Source organism: Ochotona princeps, chromosome 10, assembly GCF_030435755.1.
Source record: "Ochotona princeps isolate mOchPri1 chromosome 10, mOchPri1.hap1, whole genome shotgun sequence".
NCBI lineage: Eukaryota > Metazoa > Chordata > Mammalia > Lagomorpha > Ochotonidae > Ochotona > Ochotona princeps.
The window spans coordinates 2,105,983-2,126,765 of NC_080841.1; the positions used below are offsets into that span (position 1 = coordinate 2,105,983).

General features: G+C 48.1%; 1 protein-coding gene across 1 annotated transcript in view; it reads left to right on the forward strand.

Annotated features, from left to right (window-relative positions):
* Window positions 1-20,783, forward strand: part of HMCN1 (hemicentin 1) — a 366,339-nt gene that overhangs the window by 237,609 nt on the left and 107,947 nt on the right. Inside the window, exons 43-52 of the mRNA XM_036495278.2 lie at window positions 2,850-2,972; window positions 3,867-4,028; window positions 5,567-5,848; window positions 7,057-7,224; window positions 10,318-10,431; window positions 11,003-11,089; window positions 12,578-12,769; window positions 15,912-16,085; window positions 17,550-17,663; window positions 18,310-18,455. Of these exons, the coding sequence (XP_036351171.2) occupies window positions 2,850-2,972; window positions 3,867-4,028; window positions 5,567-5,848; window positions 7,057-7,224; window positions 10,318-10,431; window positions 11,003-11,089; window positions 12,578-12,769; window positions 15,912-16,085; window positions 17,550-17,663; window positions 18,310-18,455 (1,562 nt within the window). The remainder of the gene's footprint in view (window positions 1-2,849; window positions 2,973-3,866; window positions 4,029-5,566; window positions 5,849-7,056; window positions 7,225-10,317; window positions 10,432-11,002; window positions 11,090-12,577; window positions 12,770-15,911; window positions 16,086-17,549; window positions 17,664-18,309; window positions 18,456-20,783) is intronic.

Consider the following 20,783-nt stretch of genomic DNA (forward strand, 5'->3'; position numbering starts at 1 on the left):
AGTGGCTGGTGCTATGCCGATCTGAAGCCAGGATCCAGGAATTTCTTCCAGGTCTCCCACACGGACACAGAGTCCCAAGGCTTTGGGCTGTCCTTGACTGCTTTCCCAGGCCACAAGCAGGGATCTGGATGGGAAGTGGAGCTGCCGGGATTAGAACCGGCACCCATATGGGATCCCGGGGCATTCAAGGCAAGGACTTTAGCCGCTAGGCCACACTGCCGGGTCCCAGTAGTAAATTTTTTAAAGGAGAGAGAGAAAGCAGTAAAACTATAGTTTACAAATTGACAATCCAGTGCCTGGAAAGAGCAGCAGTGGAATCGGGACTGACAATGTAGTTGGTGCGAGAAAGAATGGTATAGCAGGAGAGGAGCCACCAGGCATGAGTCACGGACACAGTGATTATGGTGTCTCTGTGTTCAGGCCCTGTGCCGTGGGGGCACAGAAAAAGAGCCTACATTAACCGGGAAGAAAAAGCTTCGCATAGTTGAGCGAAATTGAAGTTCTCAAGGGTAGCATAGGCTATGAGCAAAGACATTTGTGTGGACATTTTGTTTAATTGAGCGTTTAGAATGAGTCGGTGTTGGGGCCCGGCACAGTGGCCTAGCAGCTAAGGTCCTCGCCTTGAATGTGCCAGGATCCCATATGGATATCAGTTCTAATCCTGGCAGCTCCACTTTCCATCCAGCTCCCTGCTTGTGGCCTGGGAAAGCAGTCGAGGACGGCCCAATGCTTTGGGACCCTGCTCCCGTGTGGGGGACCTGGAAGAAGTTCTTGGCTCCTGGCTTTGGATTGGCACAGCACTGGCTATTGTGGCCGCTTGGGGAGTGGATCATCGGACAGAGGATCTTCCTCTCTGTTTCTCCTCCTCTCTCAATATCTGACTTTGCAGTAGAAATAAGTCTTTTAAAAAAAGAAGAATCTGTCAGTATTAACTCCATGAAAAGGGTGGACGCAGCCCAGGGCCCGAGAGTGTGGTCTGCATTCGGTGATCCCATCGGACCCAGATCTGCCATGAAGCCTAGTGAGGCACAGAGCTAGGAGGAGATGTTAGGAAGGTAAAGTGGGCAGGTGGAGGAAGGCATCTCGTGTCAGTTTGAGTAGTGGGGATTTGAGTCCAAGGATGTTAGGCTGTGATGAGGGATTTAAGGACTGGGGTACTCAGGTCTGTGGTTCAGAAGAAAATACACCAACTCTGCGTATTCATAAGAGTTGAAGTAGAGAGCATAGGATGGACGTGCCCGTGGCTCAGCCAGCTGGGCTGGGCGGAGCCTGCTGCCTTGCTCACAGGGAATGAGAGTGGCTGAGGTCAGTGTTGGCCACGCAGAGTTTGGCAGCACTCCTCAGGGACTCACGCTGAGGTGTTGGGTGGATAGTGGTAGGTCAAGGTCTGGGTCTTAGAGAGGGTTCATGCACCAGTTACTCTCCGCATGCTGAAGTACCTGGCTTCAGATCCTGCCTCTGTCCCCGAGTCCAGCCGCTGCTGACGCTCGTCCTGGAGGCAGCATGTGTCCGCACTGCTTCCCTGCTCTGTGCTTGGAAGACGTGGATTGGGCTCTGGCAGCTGGTCTCAACTGGGCCCAGTGCAGGCTGTTGTGGGCATCAGATAATGAGGCAGTAGATAAATCTATTTACGTTCATTTTGAATAAATAAATATTGTTTTAAAAAGTATAGATGTTAGAAGGAAAGACATTAAGTGAAATTTTTAGGGGGAGAGGGGGATGGAGTTCCGGGTGCAGATTGTACGGTTATGTGGGGGTCATCTGTATTTTTGAACTTTCCGTGTGATATGGGTGATGACGGGGCAAACTGTAGGGTTCATCCAGAGGAAGGGGATTGCCAAGCAGGAAGGACAAGGGAGCGAGGCAGTGTCACGTGCTGGCAAAGGAGCTGTTGAGATGACTGATGGTGATCTGGTTGAGTGGAGAGGCAGTGAATGAAACGGTAGACATCTGGATAGGGAGGTATGTTTGAGAGGTGAAGGAAGTCGAGACTCAATGAGGTTGATGCATTGAGAATTATCCAGTGAGGATGCAGGAACAGAGCAACTGTGGAGTGGCCTAAGTTCAAGCTTTTAGGCAGCCAGCAAGAAAGGTCATGAGATGTTGTGGGATGGAGGAAGGGATGAGCAGATCAAAGACCTGGTTACACAGGTTGTAGACAGTTCGCACACATGAACACTGAACCCAGCAGAACAGTGCCAGGGCTTGGTGAAAACAAACTTCGGATTGAGAGGAAGCGGCAAGCTCGCAGATGGATACGCAAAAGGGAGGTGGATTGGTGGCAGGAGCCTCCCAGGGCGTGACTCAAGGCTGGGAGCTTGGTGCGGGGTGAGAGGCTACTACAGACGAGCACTGCGGCCAGAGAAGTGTGCGTGGGAGAATGGGCCAGCAGCTCCACCCCAACCTTCCTAGAAGCGGAGTGGCCGGCATTCCCACTGAAGGTGCAGGCAGCAGGAGGGAGGAGGCTGTGTGACCCGGAAGCGGCGCATCACTTGGTGGTACTTCTCAGTGCCTAGGGGGTGTCTGATGGCTTTCCCATTCAGTTCAGAGAGTAAAATGGACAGGGCCTCAGCGACTGAGTTAGCGGTCACCTGCAGGTGCCTTAGCTCTGATGCAAGGAGTCAAAACATTGTCAGTCAGCTTCTTTAGATGCAGTTCTGAGTATTTCTGTAATTTCTATTTGTCACACTGGGAGTCTGCTACTATTATTCATATTTTTATATGGTTTTGATATGTCGACCTCATGGTCATTGTATATTTGAATAGAACCTCTTTCATTTTATTAATGTTTTGGGGAAATTCTACGTGAAATAAATACAAAAACTGTTTTCTTTTTTTTTCTCTTTCAGTACCACCAAATATTTATGGCTCTAAGGAACTTGCGCAACTTACAGTCATTGAAGGGAATCTTGCGAGTCTGTTGTGTGAATCAAGTGGTATCCCACCCGCAAACATTGTCTGGAAGAAGAACGGTCAGTGTCCTCACTGAGCAGTTGCGAGATTAAATATCAATAGAGAGCGAGTCCTCCTTTTATTGCACACAGGCTAGTTTCTGAGCCCGTCTTCCCGGAGCCTGCATGCTGCGTGCTGGGCGGCAGATGGCTTTATGTTAATGTGTAGTCTGCGAGGCCTCTGCACGTATCCGGATGGAAACATATACTGTGCGATTAACTGCCCCGCTGCAAAAATCACTTCTCTGTATAAATTGTTCTTTTATTTCTTGTCCTGTGAAACAGCTATCCTTGTCAAGAATCCACTATTCAGACAACTAAATTTTGTTTCCTTAAATAGATTCTGAGACCAATCTCCAAGGGCCAGGCATTTGGGCACACATGGTGCCTTGGCACAGCCTGGGGCTCTGCGCCCCGTAGCCTGTGCCCGGGTTCAGGCCCTGCCCGCTCCTCAGTGGCCAGTTCCCTGCTGTCTGCCTTGACTTCCTGCACTGGACTCCCAGCTCCTGCCCGTGGCCTGCCCGCACCCATTTGTTGTGGAAACTACGGCAAAGGAATCAGTAGATGGAGTGTTTCTTTCTGCCTTTCAAAATAAATTGTTAGGAGAGATTTTCTAAAGATGACATCTTGTTCTATTTTCAGAGTTTTACAATGTTATCTTGAATCATTCTGCTGGGCAGATTTTTAGATTACTCAGCGAAACATCTGTGCCCAGTGAATGTTAAATAGATTGTGTATGTTTTCAGTTTGTTTAAACTTTAGTGTTTTAATTTACAGGCCAAGGAGTGGTTAGATTATAGTGCCACCTGCCCTTTATATACTTGAGCTAGGCAGCAAGTACATGATATACATGCCTTTCAGAGTACGCACAGAATGTGCACTGACTGCCTCCCGGCCTGCTGTTTTTCTCCGCAGGCTCCCCTGTGTTGCCTGACTCCTTGGGGCGAGTCCGGATTTTATCTGGAGGCAGACAGTTGCAAATTTCAGTGGCTGAAAAATCTGACGCAGGACTCTATACATGTGTGGCATCAAATGCTGCTGGAACAGCGAAGGAAGACTACACTCTGCAAGTGTACAGTGAGTTACTGCTTCGCCAGGCTTCCTGCACAGCGCTAAGTGTGTCCTTCCTTTACAGTGGCTCTGTATTTGTAAGATTCCTTCCCTTGTGGTGCTGTGTATCGATGGTGTTGAGCGTGGTCACCTCTCCCTGCCTGCCATCGGTTCAGCCGGTGGTCGGCGGCAGCTCACCCACAGACACGCGTGGTCACCTCTCCCTGCCTGCTGTCGGTTCAGCCAGTGGTCGGCGGCAGCTCACCCACAGACACGTGTGGTCACCTCTCCCTGCCTGCCGACGGTTCAGCCGGTGTTCAGCAACAGCTTGCCCAACAGACACACCAGGTGCCTGCATGTAGCTGTGACTTCCTCAGGGCGTGTGGAGGACTGAGCAGAAAAGCAGCTAAGTGGATGGCCAAGATGTGGCTTGGTATCAAAGTATGTTTATTTAGAATGTAAAATAATAATAATGATAACTGTTTCCCGACTTTGGGAGAGCTGACTGACTCTAGGAATTCAGCTGCCGCCTGCACCGTTCAGCCCTGGACCGGCAAGCTCGGCGAGGTTTGCTGTGGTTGGCTGAGCTCTTGCGGCTCGGGTTGTAGAAGTCGTGGCTCTGGCGAACAGGGCTTCTGTTGCTGGCCTGGGCGTCTTCCCTCCCACGTCTATAGGAGAGTTGTGTACTGTTTGTCTTTGGGATCAGTCTCCATGGAGTGAGTACTCTGGAAACTGGCTATGGGTGATTAAAACAAACAGAACAGCAACATAGAAAGATAGAGTTCTGTTATATTTATCATTAATTTGCTGTGACCCTGAGAATCTTATGTACTAATAAGTTCTTTTAGTTTAGAAAAATAAAAATAATAAAGCAAGTGGAAGTTGATTTTTTTTTTTCTCACAACGAAAAATGTGAGTGCGGGAGAGTTGGCTAGCATCTTTGCCATGTCCAGGGGGGCTCTCTCGGTCTGTGCTTCACTTCACCGTCTCAGTGTGGCTGCTGGGCTGTGCTGTCAAGTCCACACTGACAGCCAGAGGCTGTGGAAAAGGGGCATGCTTCCCTTTCCTGGGGGAGCCAAGAACTTCCCAGCACGCCCCCAACACCTGACCCGTGTTTGTAGGTTTTATATGGTCGAGTTGATTGAAGTGGCCTCTGTAATTCCCAAGGAAGACTAGGGAAGAGCCTTGTCTTTCCAGCTCCCTAGCAGAAGGCAGAGGGGCCGAAGCCAGCCGCAGTACCCGTCGGCACAGTCACGCCAGGAGGACTGTGCCGCAGTACCTGTCGGCACAGTCACACCAGGAGGACTGGGAAGCAGAGCTGCCTGTGGCGGCTCTCGTCATGTGAACCCCTTCTCGAAGGCAGAAGCTAGGCAGCTGGGCATTCTTTTCTGGCTGTGTCAGCAGCTCATTTCAGGTGCAGACACAGGAGAAACCTTAGAGAACATCTACCTATCTGTATGTCTGCTGACATAAAAATGTACCTGTAACTTTGACTGATGGAAACTCCTAAGACAGAGATGAGGCATACACTGTCCTGTTTCATTTTGTCTCCCACCCGTCCCCAGTTCGACCAGCCATCGTGGGCAGTGGCAGCCACCCTACTGAGATTGTGGTGACGCGAGGGAAGGGCATTTCCTTGGAGTGTGCGGTGCAGGGGTTTCCTCCACCCATGGTGACCTGGATGAAGGACGGCCGGCCCTTGACCAAGGGAAGGGACGTGGAAGTCCTGGATGAGGGTCGCACGCTGCAGCTGAAGGACGCTCACGTGTCTGACACAGGCCGTTACGTGTGTGTGGCAACGAATGAAGCAGGGATGGCTGACAGAAAATATGACTTAAGTGTTCATGGTAAGTCAGAAGTGACTCAGGAGGGCTATTTCTTGGCTGATAAGACCTGCGTCTTTTGCGGATGGATGGGCTGTGTTTCTGAAACACCTCCCGTGGCCTGCATCCCAGAGCTAAGCATGTGCTGGATATTCTTTCAGGAACGCACACAGTGAAGTCGAAAATTCTATCTTCAGGTACTTTCAGCTTGATGCCATCCCAAGTTAAACCCTTGATTCCATGTTTTCCGAGTGAGCTTTCCGGGCTCGTGTAAACGGGTCTGTCTGCGAGCTGCCCGAGTCTACCTCAGTAGAGCACTCGCTGTCCTTAAGTCAGCTGGGTTACTCGGATTAGCCACAGATGTCCATAGGAATAGAGCACACACACACACACACACACACACACACACACACACAGGTAGGGACTATTTATTTGGATGTATACAATTTGAACTATAATTTTAATATCTGTAGAAGTAATGATAAACTTAACAGACACAGATGTTACAACTTGAATTTTAAAAAAATGTGTTCTGTTCCTTAGACAGACAGGGATGGGCAGTCAGAGTGGATTCCCTGTCTTGTGGCCCAAGCCAGGATCCAGAAGCCATTTACTTGAGCCATCACTACCACCTCTCAGGGTTGGCACTAGCAGGAACCAGAGCAGGAGTTGAACCCAGATCCCTGGAAGGGGGGCACGTGTCCTGCATGGCATCCTGCAGAAGTCTCAAACAAGCTGTGTGCCAACCCACAAAGCTCATGGCTTAATCCGGTGAAGGAATGCATGAAGCCCAGCATCCATAACCTGCAGTTTGCAAGCACTGCACCCATCAAAGCCAAAAGAAACAATGCAACCTTAAATTCATTGGAAGTATCTTTTTAATATCATGCTGTTAATGTTTAAGATTAGAATTGTTTTTTGAAAAGTTGTGCCAGTGAGAGGATCATGAATCCATGTCATGAATTCTCCATGAAGAGAAGAATTGCTGCGGGAGTAACAGTGGAAGAGTGGCTTGCTTCTCAGAGTGGGGAAGAAGTGACACACGCACTTCCAGAAATGTCACACTTTTACAGCAGAAATCAAAATGTTCATTGTTGTGATTGCTTGTCTTGCTCACTGTTGGTTAGGAAAGCTGGAGTTTCGTTATTACCACCAAGAGTCTTAGTGCTGGTGTTTGCTCTGTAGGAGCTGTCTTCCTTCTCACTTCCTGTTGGTTTGCTTTTGCCTTGCAGCACCACCAAGCTTTATAGGGAACCAGGGGGCAGCTGAAAACATCAGTGTGGTGGAAAAGAGCCCGGTGTCCCTGACCTGCGAGGCTTCAGGAATCCCTCTGCCCTCAGTGACCTGGCTCAAGGACGGCTGGCCCGTCAGCCTCAGCGCCTCCGCCAGGATCCTCTCAGGTACTTCCCGTCCCAGCAGCCAGGGCGTCTGTTCAGCCTGAACGCCTCGCTTCTCCTTGCTGCCGTAGCTTCTGTGAAACACACTGAGTCATCTTAACGAAAAGCTACTTAGGCTATTTAAGGAAGGTGTAGGGGGCTCTGCGAGGTTGGGGGAACCTGTCCCTGGATTCCTTGAAAAAGTAAGCTGACCTAACGCTTGTTTCTTCACTCATGGGGCATTTGTGCCGTAATGGGGGCCAGTTTACAAAGTGAAGGATTAGGAGAGACAAAACCAAACCCTAAGTTACAGCGAGTCTTGTTACCCAGTAAGCCACGTGGGCATTCTGCTGTGAACAAGAATCTCAGCTCCCGCGTGACAGCTGGAGGTGTTTGCGTTTGTAGGAGCGGAGAGTTTCCTGTGAGCTAAGATTTGATCATAACTGTAGAGAAAAGCCGGTTGGCATACTCCTTGTCCAAGTTTGAGGGGGACCAGGGTGGCTTCTCCAGAGGGATTCACCCAGGTGGTGGCTGCTGCAGGCGGGTGGTGCCACGGGAGCTGTGCCTGGCATGGGGAGGATGGCCTGGACATGAGAGGAGAAGGTTCAGCCAAGTCTGTGGTTAGTGAACAGCTCCAGTACTTAGAACAAGACCTGCTATGTTGAACGAGGGCTTCCAGATTTAAACATACCTCATGCTAGGACTTTGGAGTCAAACCATGCAAGAGAAAGATTAAATAAATGCCTGCACTTAATTTCAACAAAGGCTTTAAATGTTACCAGGGGATACAGGTTCAGACTCCTTCACAGGAAAAGACCCCAGAATGGCTGACTCAGTTTACGTTGACAGGGTGAGGTACTTATCAGAAACAAATGCATTATTGCATTTCCTGTTACATCAGAAAGAACATATGATATCTTGTGCCTTTGGGATTAGCTTATTTCACTGAGCATAATTGCCCCTGGTTGGGATCATTTTGTTGCAAATGGTAGAATTTCACTCTTTTTAGTAGGTTAGTATTCCATAGAGTAGGTGTAGCGTGGTTTCTTTATCCATTCCTCTTTCGACAGGCATGCTGGGTTATTTCCTTGTCTTTGCTGCTGTAGGTTGTGTTGCTATAAATATAGGCTTGCAGGTCTCATTCGCAGATTCCATTTCCTTTGGCCATATTCCCAGCAGTGGGATAGCTGGGTCGTATAGTAGATCAATTTTCAGTTGTCTTAGCACTCTATGCTGACTTCCATAGTAGCTGCACTAGCCTACGCTCCCTCCAACAGTTCCTTTCTCCCCACATCCATGCCTGCAGGTGTTGGTAGTAGATTTCCAAATGGAAGGGTCATAGATGTGAAAGGGTATGTTGCTTTTGTCTAATCTCAAAGATCACAATTAATGTCAGTGCAGGGAGATTCTGGGAGCAGACTGAGAAATGACTCAAAGAAGCCATTTTTTTAATTGTGGTGGTAAACTTCCTGCCTAGAGTGCCAGGCCATGCTAGCACCTTCAGTGTGCTAACTCCCCCTTCATTGCATGTCAAGTGAGGGTGTTAGGTTGGCTGTCAGGGTCTCTTTGGGGCTGAAGTCAGTTGATGTGGAGAAACGAATGCCAGGCTTGCGTCTGGGGCAGCCTCTGGGGCATGCGGGATGCCTGTCGTGGATAGAGTGGTGCAAGCTCTGTGGCCGCCCTGTCCTTGGAAGCTGTGGCGCTCCTTCCTGGACTGCCACGTGTCCACAGGAAATGCGTCGTCACATCTGATTGACATTTGGTTACCAGAAACATGAGCACATTATATTCTCATCTGAAAATCATCCTCTTATTTGTGGCTTTTGAACAAAATTTCCATTTGCTGAGAAAATAGGAACTTGTTAAATCCAGTGGCTACAACTTTAGTTCCTCTCCTTGGAAACAGCAATCGAGGGTGATATCCTGGGCCTCACCGCAGATTTGCAGGGTGGTAGTTTGCTTTGATTTGAAGGTGCTTTCCTGGACTACAAACTAGAGTCCTGAGCAGCCTAGGAGAAGTGCCTCCCCCTGTGAGTGCTGCCAAGGAGCCCTGGCATCTCCGAATCCCGTCGTGTGTGTGTGAGAGGAGGGAGAAGCAATGCGCGCAGGGGAACTGCCATCAACGGTTACACGTGGGCTGTCTAGAGTAGCCCTCCTGAGACAGGCCCTGCTGCTTTTCTGAAAGCAGCGCTTGGCTGAAGCCATCGGCCGAGACCAGACAGACGCTGTAGAAATGTACACAAGTGTAACTGCCAGTCAGCTTGTTTTTGTGGGTCACTGGCTGGAGTGAGAGGGCCAGGAAAGACCCCTCACCTCTGAGGCTGGGGTGAGGGCTGGGGCCAGCAGTGACTCCAAGAAATCGCGCTGCTTTGCGCAGTCTCGGCTGGCATCAGTGACTGAGGTCACAGCGAGGGACAAAAAGGACCAGTTTCAAACAACCAGCTATGTTTATCTAAATAAGAAACTCTTAGATCCCCTTCCAGAGCACTGCTGAGAACACCCCATGCAGATGAGAGCCCCACCAAACCAGATCTGGGTGAATTTGCGTGTGTGAATGTTATGTCTGTTACCTTTTTTTGGTCTTCAAGCTCAGGATGCTAAGTTTAGCTGTGCCAGTTGGAAAATGATTGCAAAATCTGAGAAAGGTCTTGGTGTTTTCCTTGGAGCTTCCCACCTTGGTGTGCTCTGACATCTGGGCAGGCCTTCAGCTCGCTGCTTGGCTCCTGCATCTTGGCGCTCTCATGCAGTCCCCTCCAGGTTACAGCCTCAGGCTGGATGCTTTACCCAGAGGAAGAACCTTTCTTCAAATGAACGTTACCCAGGAGCTCATTCCGAACGGCCTCAGCTCTGTAAGAGGTGACCCCATGGCTTTTGATCCAGTTAGAGGAGCGTAGGGGCCCAGGACACTCCTGAAAGCTGGGAGTCCGGCTAGATGGCTTCAGCACCCAGGGAGTCCATGTCCCCACATCTGGGCTGCTGCCATGCTGGTGTGTTCCGATTCCATCTGCCAGCAGCAAAGTGGCAGCTTTGCCTAGATGTCCGGTCACCATTTTCTGAAGCTCAGTGTCATCTGCAGTTGTGTTGATTTTGAAGTCACCTGGTGGTTCGTTTCTGCAGGAGGCAGGACACTCCGGCTGACGCAGACCAGGGTCGAGGACACGGGCCAGTACACATGCGTCGTCAGGAATGCAGCGGGCGAAGGAAGAAAACTCTTTGGACTTTCAGTACTGGGTACTTTGATCGTTTGTAATATCTGCAAGTTGGCTTGAATACTTGCTGGAAGTTGAGTTGAAACTGATTTACAGCTTCATCTCGTGCCGGAGTGTTCTTTGGGCCCTGGGCTGACTCTGGGCAAGAATTCAATGTTAGGATTGTCAGGAGACCATCGGTCTGATGATTTAGCTAAAACGCCTTGTCTTGCTAGTTCACAGTTGTCAACAGTGTTCTTGAGATGCTAAATGACTTGTTTATTGCGAGTGCTTCTTAGAGCTATGGTGGGGGAAATAAATGTCGAGTAAATGTTTTACTCTTGATTTGTTAAGCAATTTGTGTCCAGACTTTGTGATTTATATTATAATAAAACTCATTATAATTGGATTCATGGCATAAAAACTTTATGCCTTAAAAGTAGTATTGATGAGAATGTTATGACATTTCAGTAATCATGTCATGAATGGTAATTTGGAGATTTGTTTTAAGAATTACAGCTTTCCAAAAATGTAATTGTGGATGCCTCTAAAATATCCCTGCTGTCAGAGCTAACAGTCGCTGTGTTTCTGTGTTGCTTTGTTTTCTTTTTTAGTTCCACCTCACATTGTAGGTGACAGTCCCCTGGAAGCTGTGACAGTGAAAGAGAAGCACAGTGTGACACTGACCTGTGAGGTGACAGGTGAGCGCTCTGCCCCCTCCGCTGCTGCCCCTACCCTCTGCCCTCTGACCCGGGTGCCTGCAGGTGCCCCCTCCGCTGCTGCCCCTACCCTCTGCCCTCTGACCCGGGTGCCTGCAGGTGCAGCCTCTGCAGCCGAATCTGAGTTCCTTCCCGCCTAGTCGCATGTAGAGGATCCCCCATGGGTTCTGTGGAGATAAGAGGCAGGTGCCCGGGAGAAAGGAAGGGCAGCAGCCAGAGCTGGAGGAAGACACTGGCCCTTGTTTGAATTCAACGCACTCTTTTCTTCCCTCTGCCTTTTTCTGTCCCAGCTTGCGTTCCTTGCTGTGTCCTTCCTGGGTTCTGCTTTTCCCATTGTCCTGAAACTCATTTGAAAGAAGCCAGATGGACATCGTAGTGTGAAGATGACTTTATTGTATGGTGGGAATTACTGTCATCTCATCACATGTTACAAAGAGACTAGAGACTAGGAAAGATACATTAAAAATGAATAATTACAAAAGCAGTTTGACATCTTTACCGGCAAATTGGATTTGTTGCTGGGAATCAGAGTAGACACAGCTGCAGGCACTTCTCCAGCCTGATTTCTGCTCTAAGCCGTCTTACAAGGTTAAAGGAGCAGAGAGTGACCCCTTAACAGTTCATGAGAAGTTCACATTTGAAGGGAGGTTTGATTAGCTTGTTATTTTCTTGTTTACATACTTTGTATGAACAGTAGAAATAAGGAAGCAAGGAAATGTTTCTGTTGTCAGGGGCAGATCTAAAGAGTGCGACGGACACTCTGACTGAACCTATCATGTTCCTTCTGGAAACATGGTCCCAACAGCAAATGCTGCTCGGTGAACAGTCACCTTCATTTCACACCGTTCTTCCCTTGCGGTCTGCAGTTGTATCATCCGAGCCTTCCATTCCGAACACGATTTGATTGCCGTTGAAATGTCAAAAATTATTTTAATACTTTAAAACAACATTAGTGTCACTGCAAACTAAATATTAAATTGCTATACTAACGATATACCTGTATCTTTATATCTGTCTATATGCTGGAATCCTGATGCAAACTCAAAATAGCTGAGTTGTTCAATTAGATGTTTTACATTTTTACAGATTTTTCTGCAAAAATATAGATTTGTAAAAAATGCAGCATGAGTGCAGAGATGTTTGTAATCATTTTCATAAAAGTGCATCCACATTTTTAAGTGTGGTACAAATTTAGTGAAACACACAAGCCAATTTGGAATCATTTCACTTACAAATGGGAACTAACCTACATTTGGAAATGGGTTGTGATCTGTGTATTTTAGTCATAGCAGAATCATCGTCACCGTACAATGGTGAGTTTGTAAGTTGATTTTAAAGTCAGTGCTCACAGCATTATCTTAGAAGTAGGGGATGTAGAAAGGGAAATGAGTGAAAAACTCCTGTTTTAAACTTTAAGCACTACAGACTTGAGGCTTGTGACCAACTCGCAGAAATGGCTTTTTCTCACAGGGCATCCAGTGCCCAACGTCACGTGGCACAGAGACGGACAGCTGCTGCAGGAGGACGGAGCCCATCGCCTTTTGTCCGGTGGCCGTTTTCTGCAGATCAGCAGTGCCCAAGTGTCGCACGCTGGACGATACACATGCCTGGCGTCCAATCCAGCTGGGGACAAGAGCAAGAGTTTCAGCCTGACTGTATTTGGTTAGTATAAGTTTCGCTTCAGGTTTTGAAGAACCAAACAGGAGTATGACTAAATATTCTATTTTCTCTGCTTAATGCTTTTATTGTATGAGACTGGCTTTCTGGCATAATCCTGCGGTTTCAGCATCCAGTATGGGCACAGATTCTAGTCCTGCTTGCCCTTCTTTCTGTCCAGCTCCCTGCTGATGGCCTGGGGAAAGCAGCAGAAAGTGGCCCAGGTATTAGAGTAGTGTAGTTTATCCCCATCTACGTAATTGTCATTTCCTATAAATTACTGGTGTTTGAAAGCAGTATCTGCGACCCAGATATTTCCCGCGAGATTCAAATGTCTGTGTGGACGTTGAAATGCCTCCGAGGCACTTCAGATTCCAGCTATTGAGAGAGCAAGCATCTTCCCTGCCTAAGCGAGAAGACCTTTCTGCATTTTCTGTTTACAAGCAGATAGACTAACAGAAAAAACCTGGAGTTGTCTTTGACCCCTCACATTGTATGATCGAGTCTGCCTGTCAATGTCCCCTGCCTTTCTGTAGTCAATCCTTCCTTCAGTCCCGCACCATCTCCTAGGAACCAGTGTTCCTCTGTGCTCTTGCACCCAGTTTGCTTTTAATCCCATTCATTGATGGATTGGAAAGGCAGAAGGGACACACAGAGACAGAGGTTCCCAGACACCCACCACAGCTGGTGCCAGAAACCACAGCTAGCCAACCACTCAATCGTGCTGTGCTCCGGGGGTCGCCCTTAGCAGGGAGCCGGCATGGGAACTCCAGCACATGAGCTTGGGTGTGGGACAGGGGCATCTTGACTGCTGCCCACTCCTGTTGCTGCCAGTGTGGCCTTGAAACTGTTCTCTGAGTACTCCCGGCTTGCCCTTCCCTATCCACCTGTTCACCATTATGAGTCCTTCAGGCCCGTTTTCAGATACTCCGAAACCCACATCTCAGCCACATCTCAGACGGGACTTGGTGCCCTTCCTCGCTCACCTGCCCCGATATTCCTGTCATCACTACCTCTTTCTGCAGAATGTTGGGTTTCCTTCATTTCTGTATAGATTTTATTGATTTTTTTTGAAAGCCAGAGTTAGAGATCTTCCACCTGCTGATTCGCTCCTCAAATGATCATATCGACCTGGGGCGGGGCCAGCTCAAAGCCTCAAGCCCGACGTTTTTCTGGGTCTTCCATGTGGGTTGTAGAGGCCCAAAGACTTGGGGTGTCCTATTCTGCTTTCCCAAGCAAATGAGCCGGGAGCTCGATTGAAAGTGGAACAGCCAGGGCTCAAATTGGCACACACATGGGATGTCAGGGCTGCGGAAGGCAGCCAGTGCACTGAGCCACGTGCCAGCCCATGAATTCCTTCTTTAGGTCTTACCTCCTCCTTTAACGAGTGAGTGCTGGGGTAACCTCACTGCTTGTGTGTAGAAGAACAGTCTGTCAGTTGCATTCTGTAAGTTAAGAAATGGAATTATACAATTATACAAATAAATACATTGGAAATGTAGAAATGGATGTTTAAAAAACTCTGTAAAACACATCTTCAGGGCCCAGCATGGTAGCCTAGTGGCTTAAGTCCTCACTTTGCATGAGCCAGGATCCTGTATTGGCCCCAGTTCTGATCCCGGTGGCCCTGCTTCCCATCCAGCTCCCTGCTTGTGGCCTGGGAAGCAGTCCAGGACAGCCCAATGCCTTAGGACCCTGAACCCGCATGGGAGACCTGGGAGAAGCTCCTGGCTTAGGATTGGTTCAGCTCTGGCCTTTGTGGCCATTTGAGCAGCGAACTAATACATAGAAGATCTTTCTCTCTATCTCTCCTTCTCTCTGTACATCTGCCTTTCCAATAAAAAATATTTTTTTTTAATAAAAGACAACCAATAGCCCTGTGAAGCAAAACAGTCCTGGGTGATGGAAATGAACAGACATTTTCCGAAAGAACAAATTGGCTAATAAACATATGAAAAAATGCTCAGGCAATGTCAGAGAGGTACAAATGAAAACCACATTGAGGTTCCACCTAACTCCAGTGAGACTGGTCTCCATTCAGAACTCCACTAACAACACCTGCTGATGTGGCTGTGGGAAGAAAGTTACCCTCCTGCAATCTTGGTGGGAGTGTATAACCACTGTGGAAGTCAGTATGGAGAGTGCTAAGAGAACTGAAAACAAACCTGCCATATGACCCAGCTGTCGCCCTGCTGGGAGTATATGCCATGGAAATGGGATCTGTGTGTGAGAAAGGGATCCGTAACGCTATATTCACAGCAACATAGTCTACAAGAGCGAAGACATGGAAACAGCCCAGATGCCTGTCCAGAGAGGAGTGAGTGAAGAAAGTGGTACATCTACTCCATGGAGACTACTCAGCCATGAAAAAGAATGAAATGCTGCCATTTGCAACCGAATAATTCCAACTAGAGACCATTACGCTCAGTGAAATAAGTCAACCCCAAAAGGACAAGTATCATATGTTCTCTCTGATACAAGGCGGTTTGCTTGCAAAACACAAGATCAATGGCCCTTTCAGTACTGTTTTTGCTACATCTCATGCATTTTGATATTTTTGTTTTTATTTTCATTCTTCAAAATAGTTTCTCTTCTCTTATTAAGTTCTTTACTACCACATAGGTCACACAATAGCATCTTCCCCAGGAAGGTGTTTGATTTACTTTTTCATTTCTTCAGCAACACACTGGTTATTCAGTAGCATGTTACTTCATGCTATTGTAAATTCTGTGTTTTTCCTTTTGATGTTGATTTTGCTTTATGGCTTTTCATTTATAGCAAAGTGTAGTAACTGTGAAGCAGAGACTGTCCCATACAGATGTGAACATCGAATGCAGTGTGCATCTTTACTTAGAAACCATAGATGGACTCCCAGTGAAACTGTTAACTATCTTCACAATAGGACGCTGGACTGTCTCGCTGTCTACACCTATAGTATCAGCATACACTTAAACAGCAGCATGATGGACTTAGGCCTGTTTATGAAGGACTGTACTATTGTAATAATATGGGGAAAATCTGTGGAGGTAGGGGGGTAAGGGAAATCCCCAAACCTGTGGAATTGCATCATAAGATAATTTTTAAAATTAAAAAAGAAAACGAAATTTAAAAAGCAAAAGCATGTCTTCAAATGTTAAATGTTTTTCAGTTTCTCCAACAATCGCCGGCGTGGGCAGTGACAGCAGCCCGGAAGACGTCACTGTTGTCCTTCACAGCCCCACGTCTCTGGCCTGCGAGGCCTACTCCTACCCTCCAGCTACCATCACGTGGTCTAAGGGGGGCGTGCCTTTGGAGTCTAACCAACACGTTCGGATTCTCCCAGGTAATGCATTCACTTCAGCTGCGCTGTGTCATCTGCTGTCACAGAAAAGCAGAATCGTTTTGGTTACTTGTTTTGAAAGGCAACATTAATGTCTTAATTTCTAATGTTTGTATATATCTTAATGATCTAAGGTACTAAAATAATGTTTTGAAAGATCAGGATAATAACTAAGTGAAAAAATAATGCTACCATATAATCAGTTGCCAAACTAATCTGGATTTAAAAGGCGAGAGGTTGATTTCTTATTGAACATTGAAAGAGAGTTTGTGTTTGAGAGTTTATTTATTGTTTTATTTATTGTTTTGTTGATGTATTTATTTGAGAGAGCTCTCAGTAATTCCCCAGATGGCCACAGTGGCTGGAACTAGACCAGGCTGGAGCTCTTGAGCCAAGAGCTTTATCCAGGACTCCAAGGGGGTGACGGACACCTTACTACCTGACCCATTTTCTGCTGTCCTCCAAGTACAGGCTAGGAGCTAGAAAGAGGGACAGAATCATAACTCAAACCCAGAAACTCCCCAAGGGAGGGCAAGCATCCCTGGAATTTAATAGGCAGGCCCAGCACTACCACAATTCCTCTTTGATGCTGGCAGTGTATATAATATAGAACTGAAATGTGTGAACTCTGGGTTTAAATCACTGTCTCATGGAGAAAAGATAGTATCTGTTAAAAGTTTCTCAGCAGCATGAACCATGAATAATCATGGCTTATAAATGATCCAGGAGCATGATAGATTGAGTGGTAAAATTTTATAAGGAAAGAAGAAACGGCTACCATGGGCTGAACTTGTCAGAAACAGCTTTGTTGCTTCGTCAGAAATTTGAATAGACATTCAAGAAATTTCTAGAAAATAGTGGATTTGGAAATGAGTTAGGAAAGCTTTCACATCCGTTAGATTGACTCAGACGAAAAAGGTGCAGAGAGGGCATGGCCGGCTCTGTGCTGGTGAACTTCTCAGCCCAAGAGTGGTGGCTGGTCTGAGGTACAGGTGTGATGTGCGTAATGGTCATGTGTTACAGGTGGCATGTGTGTGCTGTGTGTCTGTATGTATGATGTATGTGTCTGGGTGTTCGTATGTGGTGTGTGTGCAGTGAGTGTTGTGAATGTGTGGTGTCTGTGTGTGCCGTGTGTGTGGCAGGGAGGAGAGGGTCCAAAGCTGGAGTCCTGTTTGGATTCCTGGATTGAAGAGTTTTAGCTCAGTCCATGAGGACTGTTGAAGGGGCCAGCGCCCTGAGGCCCGCCGCACGGCTGAGAGGATGGCATAGCAGGGCAGAAACGGAGGAGCACGTGGTGTCTGCAGGCGCGGCGCTGAGCTGCAGTGCAGTGACGCCTGCCCAGCATGTGCCCCAGTGCGGGCACACAGTGGAGAGTCCTGCTTGCTGTCGGAGCCGCCAGCCCTGCCCCCGGGTGCTTGCTCTGCCTCCACGGTGCCTTCAAGGACTTGATGTCCCGTGGTTTTCCAGGGGGACGAACACTGCAGATCCCAAATGTGCGGGAGGACGATGCTGGGAGGTACTCGTGTGTGGCCACTAACGAGGCTGGCGAGATGGCCAAGCACTACGAACTGAAGGTCTACAGTAAGTGCTCCGTGAACACTCCTTGTTCTCTCTGTCGCATTCCTCGTTCCTGATAATTCAGGATGGCCGTCTGTGCAGCTTGCTGCGCGAGAATGGGAGTAAAGGGAGCCTTGTACCCGTGACCGCACACTTACCGTGGCGAAGCGCCCACTCTGCTCACTCCCCTTTGGTGAGGTGGTGTTGGGTTCTCTGCCTCTGATTTTCCGGCTTGCTTCTGCGTTACTAGCTGAGCTGACAAAACTGTGGCTGTGTGTCGCCTGAGTGAGGTTTGGTGGCCTGAACTGTTCCAGTGTGCCTTGACCCATTAAAGAAGAAAGGCTTGTAGGGACATGAGTAGAATCTGCATTTCAGGACAGATTGTCTCTCTCATGCCCTTCTGGTGCCTGCCTGGATAGCTTGATGACCAATAGCTGAGTGTATGTGGTGGCTTGTATGCAGGCTGGGTCTGGAACAAACAAACCTAACTTCTCCGGGAAGCATGGGAGCCTGCTCCACTTCGTCGGAGGGACAGGATGGCGGGGTCCAAACACCTGCTTTACAAGGTGCTGGCATCGGCACTTCCTGGCGAAGCAGTCGTCTCAGTACTTCTGGGGTATTTGTATTGATGATCACTATGGGCTAACTCTTTAATCTTTGTTTTATGCAGTTCCACCCGTAATCAGTAAAGGGGACCTCTGGGGACCAGGCATTTACCCGAAAGAAGTGAACATCAAAGTCAACAACACGCTGACCTTGGAATGCGAAGCCTACGCGGTTCCTTCTGCCTCGCTCAGCTGGTACAAGGATGGACAGGCCAGTCACAGTTTAGCTTTTTTTCACTTGCTGCTGATTTCTAAAAGACTTAAATGGACAGTGGAAAAAATAAAATGTACACAGAGAGCTGTTGTGACTTTAAAACTAGCAAATCTCATGCCCCTGGTATCTCAAGCTCAAGTACCTGAAACAGGCTGCACACTTTGCTGGGAAGTGTGTACTATTCCAGAAGGCTGACTCGCTCCCTGCCCTCTGCATTAATCAGGGCACAGAGTTGCCATCGTGTGGTTTTACAAAATAAGTAAGTGTAACAAACAGTACCTCAACAGTATCAGCAAGATGGGGTACCTTGGATGCTAAATGAACTCGGGGTTTGGATAAATGACTTCCGCTGTTATAAAATGTGACATTCTGCCTGTTGTTCACGCTGTGTTTGGTACGTGTGTGAGGTGGCCGCGCTGCCGTTGGCCTGCCTTCCGCATAACCAGCTCCAAGGAAGCTCCGTTCCCACTGGAGACGTGCAGGTCGCAGTCCTGACTCAGAGCACAGCACATGGGATTTTTGCGGTACTGGTAGCTTGAAAAAAATGACTGGAAGCCATTGTCAAAAAAAAGTGTAGAACTCCCACTGAGCTCTGATTTTCTGTTTCTAGTTTCATTTCTGACTAAAAGCAGACTGCTTGCTACACCAATCCTACAAATAATCTTTTCTCCTTTGAAACCATGTTGTTAACATTTCTCTGAAGCCTTTTTACACCTGTAGTTATATATGCTTTCACACATAGAAAAAATACAGATGGAAAAACTTCATGCAGCATTGTACAAGGAATGTGGTAGTTTCATTTTTTAAATTTCATTATGAGTACTTAAATTACACTCTGAAATCTAGACCCCGAAGTTGATAAAAATGTTGACTTTGAGATGCCAACATTGGTGGAATTGGGATTGGTTCCCTCAAATATAAACCATTGAAACTGTTATTGTTGTGTAAGTGATATAATTTTAATCATGATTCTCTGCATCCCAAGTTATTTTTTGAGCAGTTGCTACTTGCCAGATGTATCAGGGACACAATTATGAAAGAAACTAAAATTCATGCCCATACTAAGTTTAAAAAGATGAAAGAAAGTAAACAAAGCAAGCCTGGCACAGTAGTGTAGTAGCTAAAAGTCCTCGCCTTTCATGTGCTGGGATCCTACATGAACACCGGTTCTAATCCCAGCAGCCCTGCTTTCCATCCAGCTCCCTGCTTGTGGCCTGGGAATGCAGTCGAGGACGGCCCAAAGCCTTGGGACCCTGCACCCATATGGGAGACCTGGAGGAGGCTCCAGGCTTCTGGCTTTGGATTGGCTTAGCCCTGGCTGTTACAGCCACTTGGGGAGTGAATCATTGGCCGAAAGATCTTCCTCTCTGTCTCTCCTCCTCTGTGTATATCTGACTTTGCAATAAAAAATAAAAATTAAATTTTAAAAACAAACAAACCAGTGTAATATGCAACATCAGATAAACGTAGATGCCAGAGTAGGATGCCAAATGTGGGGAGTGTGATAACTTGTTGAAGTAAGGATCTCATCTCTGATAAGGTGATGCGTAAGCAGCAACACGTGAAGAAGTGAAGGAAATAGCGGGGAAGATGCTCCGAAGAAATGGGCTTGCACAGGTGCACAGGGCCTGGGTGAGAGTGCAGCCGTCACTGGGGCACAGAGGATGTGGCACAGGGCCTGGGTGAGAGTGCAGCCGTCACTGGGGCACAGAGGATGTGGCACAGGGCCTGGGTGAGAGTGCAGCCGTCACTGGGGCACAGAGGATGTGGCACAGGGCCTGGGTGAGAGTGCAGCCGTCACTGGGGCACAGAGGATGTGGCACAGGGCCTGGGTGAGAGTGCAGCCGTCACTGGGGCACAGAGGATGTGGCACAGGGCCTGGGTGAGAGTGCAGCCGTCACTGGGGCACAGAGGATGTGGCACAGGGCCTGGGTGAGAGTGCAGCCGTCACTGGGGCACAGAGGATGTGGCACAGGGCCTGGGTGAGAGTGCAGCCGTCACTGGGGCACAGAGGATGTGGCACAGGGCCTGGGTGAGAGTGCAGCCGTCACTGGGGCACAGAGGATGTGGCACAGGGCCTGGGTGAGAGTGCAGCCGTCACTGGGGCACAGAGGATGTGGCACAGGGCCTGGGTGAGAGTGCAGCCGTCACTGGGGCACAGAGGATGTGGCACAAGAGTGGTCGGGTGGTTGGGGGCCAAGCCCTACTGCCTGGCAGAACAAGGAACTTTGTAATGATGGGAGGCCACCTGGGAGTTTTGAACATATATGATATAGTATGTGATATGATATGATATGATTGACATGACAATGTAAGGTGTTAATG